This window comes from Perissodus microlepis, chromosome 10 (genome assembly GCF_051167445.1).
Source record: "Perissodus microlepis isolate ML-2025 ecotype Zambia chromosome 10, ASM5116744v1, whole genome shotgun sequence".
NCBI classification, from domain to species: Eukaryota; Metazoa; Chordata; class Actinopteri; order Cichliformes; family Cichlidae; genus Perissodus; species Perissodus microlepis.
Window position 1 is genome coordinate 12,934,309 of NC_140470.1, and position 5,116 is coordinate 12,939,424.

A 5,116-nucleotide genomic window follows, 5' to 3' on the forward strand; every position below is an offset into this window, starting at 1 on the left:
AACTCACACACTTATTGAAAAACAACAATCTTAGGTTATAACCAGCTTTTGTTGTAGTTAAAATGGCTTGCTAATGAAATTACCAAAATATTTGTAAAATATAAAACTTTAAACTTAAAAACTTATTTTGTTAAATATAATTCGGAACATTTGTTCCAATTCCAAGGAGTTACTTCTCCATCATACTTATTTTGTGTGAGGATACAATAAAAATCTTGCTCGTGCTATTGAAAATGGTATTAAGCATTTTCCTGGTTTACAAGTCTGAAATTCTAGTATCGGGAAAACCCCAGTTAGATCCCTGACTTTAGCTCAGTTGAGGTGAGGAGGAAGAAGATTGGCAGGTTTGTACACACATATAAAATGCATTTAGATTGAACTGTATTCAAGTTGGTGGGGCAGCATGATGGCTTCCACAAGCCCACTCCTATGTTTTTTTTTTATGAATTATTTCTAAGCTCATGAGAATAAGCAGATGTAATTACACACTAATTAAGGTGCATTTATGAGTACAACATTCTATTTTTCTTTTTAAATAAACTCAAAAATGATATGACTGTACCTTTTAAAATGTGAAATCAGTACTGTGTGTGGAGGAAAAAAAAGCACATGAACATAAATCTAATGGAAGATCTTGGGAGACTCTGCCATGCACTGGGTTTATTTGCTTTCTAGGCGTGCTTGAAAGGCAACACTGAATCATCCACAGTCCAGTCCGGCATATTTCTGAACATGACTGTGGGAGAACTTTGGGCCTCCCTGCCTGAATGTGTCTGTCTGAACTTAAAGCATTGCTATTTTCCACATATCTTCATATGTGTGGGAAAAAAACACATTTCCCTCAAACAGAAGAAAAACAAATGCATGAAAGGTTGTCATTTTTTTTAAATCAAATTCTTCTTATCACAACAGCATCTTTGGCTTTCTAAATACTTTAATGCAGTGTTTAATGGCAATAGGTGTTAAACTTGCTTGATTTCTTTTTCAGAATAAGCTATATTTCGCAAATATTTCCACTATATTTATTGCTAAGTGCGTGAAATGTTTTTATCAAGCTTAAGTCCACTTAGGTGCACATGTCAAATTATACAAAAACCTCAGGTTTCTCATATTTTACATAAACAAATAAAGAAGGGGAGGACAGGGACCAATCCACGAAACAAACTGTACAAAAAAACAATGTCAACAACGTGTGGCAAGGAAATAAAATCCAGATGACTTAAACATGAAAGAATGTGGATGCAACTGGGAATGTAAATGGGAATACCACAAGGCATTCCTACAATATACAACTACTGAATAGGTTAAAGACAATTATAATACCATAGAAATGTTTGAAACTCATTTAGAATAGAATAGAATAGAATTCAACTTTATTGTCATTGCACATGCACAGGTACAGGGCAACGAAATGCAGTTTGCATCCATCCAGAAGTGCTTTAGTGATATAGATATATTACAATATATATTAGCAATAATATAGATATGTAAGTATATTACAGAAATGGGTCTATTATGGTATGTTATAATGTACACGGTATGAAGTATGTTGTGAATATTCTATAACTATAGGTATGTACAGGCTGTAGTGAGTACAAGCTATGTACAGGCTATGAACAGGATATAAATATGAAAAACTATACAGAATATGAAATAAATAACTTTACAGAAATCTGAGATATACAGTTATACAGAAATGGGAACTATGCAAGTTGTAAACAGTTGTAGGGTTAAAAATTATCGTATGTACAGAATGATTATTTACAGAGCTATACAGTAGTGCAGTTAAGATAAATTAGATATGTGGATAATTTCTACAGTATCTATATAAAGTGCTAGTGGTTGTGAGTGGTGGTTCAGTCCATGTTATTATTGTGTGTTTGAGGGTACAGTTGTCCATTGTGGGTGTGTGTATGTTCAGTCCATGTGTTAACGTGGGTCAGATGTCAGGAGGCAGAGTTCAGGAGTCTGACAGCTGTGGGGAAGAAGCTGTTCCGGTACCTGGTGGTCTTAGTCCGGAGGCTCCTGTAGCGCCTCCCAGAGGGCAGGAGGGTGAAGAGTCCATGTGATGGGTGACTGGGGTCTCTGATGATTTTCCCAGCCCTTTTCAGACACCGCTTCCTGTAGATGTCTTTTATGGCAGGAAGTGGTGCTCCGGCGATGCGCTGGGCAGTTTTCACGACCCTCTGCAACGCCTTCCGGTCCGAGGCAGAGCAGTTCCCGTGCCAGACTGTTATACAGTTGGTCAGGATGCTCTCGATGGTGCAACGATAGAAGTTCACCAGGATGTCTGAGGACAGGTGGTTCTTCCTCAGAGTCCTCAAGAAGAAGAGGCGCTGGTGAGCCTTCTTGACCAGCTTGGAGCAGTTGGTCGTCCAGGTGAGATCCTCGGAGATGTGGACTCCCAGGAACTTGAAGCTGCTCACACGCTCCACAGCCGTCCCCTTAATGTGGATGGGTGGATGTGGGTCAGCATTCCTCCTGTAGTCCACGATGAGCTCCTTGGTCTTCTCGGTGTTAAGCAGCAGGTTGTTTGTGTCGCACCACTCAGCCAGACGATCCACCTCCTCCCTGTAGGCGGCCTCATCGTTGTCACTGATGAGGCCAATCACCGTGGTGTCATCTGCAAACTTAATGATGGTGTTGGAACCATCAGCAGGTCTGCAGTCGTGGGTGAAGAGGGAGTAGAGGAAGGGGCTCATCACACAGCCTTGTGGTACACCGGTGTTCATTGTGATGGTAGATGAGCAGTGGTTATCCAGCCGGACATGTTGGGGGTGGTTGGTCAGGAAGTCCAGTAACCATTTGCAGATGAGGGAACTGATGCCCAGGTCTGTCAGTTTCCTGATGAGTTGTGAGGGGTGGATTGTATTGAACGCTGAACTGAAGTCTATAAACAGCATTCTGGCGTAGGTGTTGTTGTTGTCCAGGTGTGAGAGGACAGAGTGCAGTGCGATGGAGACTGCATCCTCTGTGCTCCTGTTCTGGCGGTATGCGAATTGGTGGGGGTCCAGGGTGGGGGGGAGACAGGATTTGAAGTGTGCTAGGACCAGCTGCTCTAAGCACTTAGTGATGATGGGGGTGAGTGCTACTGGGCGGTAGTCATTGAGGCAAGATGGGTTGGAGTTTTTGGGTATCGGGACGATGGAGGTGGATTTAAAGCAGGCCGGTACCACAGCGTGGGCCAAGGACAGGTTGAATATGTCTGTCAGCACTCCTGCAAGCTCCCCAGAACACGCTCTGAGAACACGCCCGGGTATGCCATCAGGGCCTGCAGCCTTGTGGACATTGATCCTGCTCAGCACCGCTCCTACATCGGTGGGGGAGAGAGTCAGAGGTTGGTGGTCTGGCGTCACGTCTGCTTTGGTTGTGGTTGTGGGGTTCCCTCGCTCAAAACGAGCATAAAAGTTGTTGAGCTCGTTGAGGAAGGAGACATCAGAGGATGTCCTCATTGTTTGAATCAAAAATTCAAAAGAAGATAAAAGCAACTGGGAGGTCAATGACAAAAATCACAAAATGCACAATTTAAACTACAAAAACAGTTCAAAATAAAAAAAAATAATTACAAAATACTTTTAGCGCACAAATAAACAAACATATTCCTTATCTGTGTTGCAGATTTTTTTAAAATGTGGACTGGCCAATGAAAAAGGGGCTGACAATGATATGTTTTGTACATTTTATATTGTTATGACGTGGCTCCCGATGACAACATGTTTGTATGTTTACTGCGTTCACACAGTCCCATGTATGTACCATGAGAGAGGAGTGTAAGAGCTGCACGTGCTGGTTTGTTTGTGCACGCCGCGTAGATGGGGAGAGACGTAGCGGCACGCAGAGCAACGCACAGAGGTTACCGAGTTCTGCGACGGATGCACACGTTTGGCCTACGCGTGTGCACAAAGCCTTGCTTGCACAAGCACTTGTACGAGCCAGAAGTGTTCACACAGCGAGCGTTCTTGCATGGACTAACACGGACATCTGGTTCTGCACACTCGTCAATGTCTGGAACAAAGAAAAACAAGTATTCATTAGTGACAATGAGCCATAAAACAGAAATCCAAACATTAGTTGACAGAACAAAGTTATAATCTGCACATTGGCTGCTGTACATACACTAATAAGAGAATCTAGGACTCTAAAAGAATATGTGTATTTGCATTTTTGTAGTGTATATGTAGGACAGACCTATACAGCGAGCACGCGAGTAGTCTAGCCTAAAGCCTGGGTTACATTCACACATAGTGCCCAGGTAGGAACGGACACAGCGGCCATGTCCGCAGCTGCATTCGTCGGAATCTTCTTCTGAACTGTCACCTTTTCACAAAACGAACCAGGGGAAAAGAGAAAATGGGGGCAGAAAGAGGTAAATAAATAAGCCTTGTCTGAGGGCAGGAATGTTTCAGCTATCACTGATTTTTAACAAAAACCGTCATTGAGTGTCACCCGGGTTGTAATTGGGAAAAGCTGCCTGCAAATCCTGTTCCCCGTCTGACTCCGTCTCAAGATGCATCCCACACAGATGGCTGAACATTGCTGGGTAAAACAGATAAAATTCTTGTTAATTCAATAAATGGATTAAGTGCTAAAGAGGTCTGGCAAGTTTTCAGTAGCTCACCTGAGTTTCTGGGAGGGCAGCTGTTACACTCGGGCCCCCAGCCACGACCGAAGTGACAGCAGCACTCTGAATACGTCACCACCCGGTTCTGGGGCTCGCTGCAGATCCAGCCCTCCTCAATTCGCGTGAAGCACACATCCTTGTGAGCTGCAGTCCGATCTAGAGATGGAAAAAAGGATAAAAAACAAGTCGTGAAATTTTAACTGATCTCAGTGTTCAAGTGTATTTAATAAGAGAAGGTAAAGAATACTAATCTTAATATACAATATTTGAAAAAAGTCAGATTGGTTCACATTGCAAATTACACCTAAAAACAGTAAATGTACACTTTTATTTGTACTACAAAGTAAGCACACAAATACTTTACTATTTTTTTTTACAAGCTTGTAATATCTGGGAGTAACAAGCATCAGGCGCCCATTCAGACATGTATATCCATCTACACCATATGGACAAAAGTATCGGGCCACCCACACACTTAGACTACGTTCACACTGC

At 42.4% G+C, this 5,116-nt stretch overlaps 1 protein-coding gene across 1 annotated transcript; it reads right to left on the reverse strand.

Moving 5' to 3' along the window:
• Window positions 1-3,391: 3,391 nt before the first annotated feature.
• On the reverse strand, window positions 3,392-4,771 carry LOC146378953 (latent-transforming growth factor beta-binding protein 4-like). Its single transcript, XM_084942150.1, has 4 exons — window positions 4,619-4,771; window positions 4,447-4,536; window positions 4,189-4,317; window positions 3,392-4,005 (listed from the first exon to the last, which is right to left on the reverse strand). Exons 2-4 carry the CDS (start codon window positions 4,532-4,534, stop codon window positions 3,854-3,856), a joined length of 369 nt encoding a protein of 122 aa, XP_084798276.1. The 5' UTR covers window positions 4,535-4,536; window positions 4,619-4,771; the 3' UTR covers window positions 3,392-3,853.
• Between the last annotated feature and the right edge of the window lie 345 nt (window positions 4,772-5,116).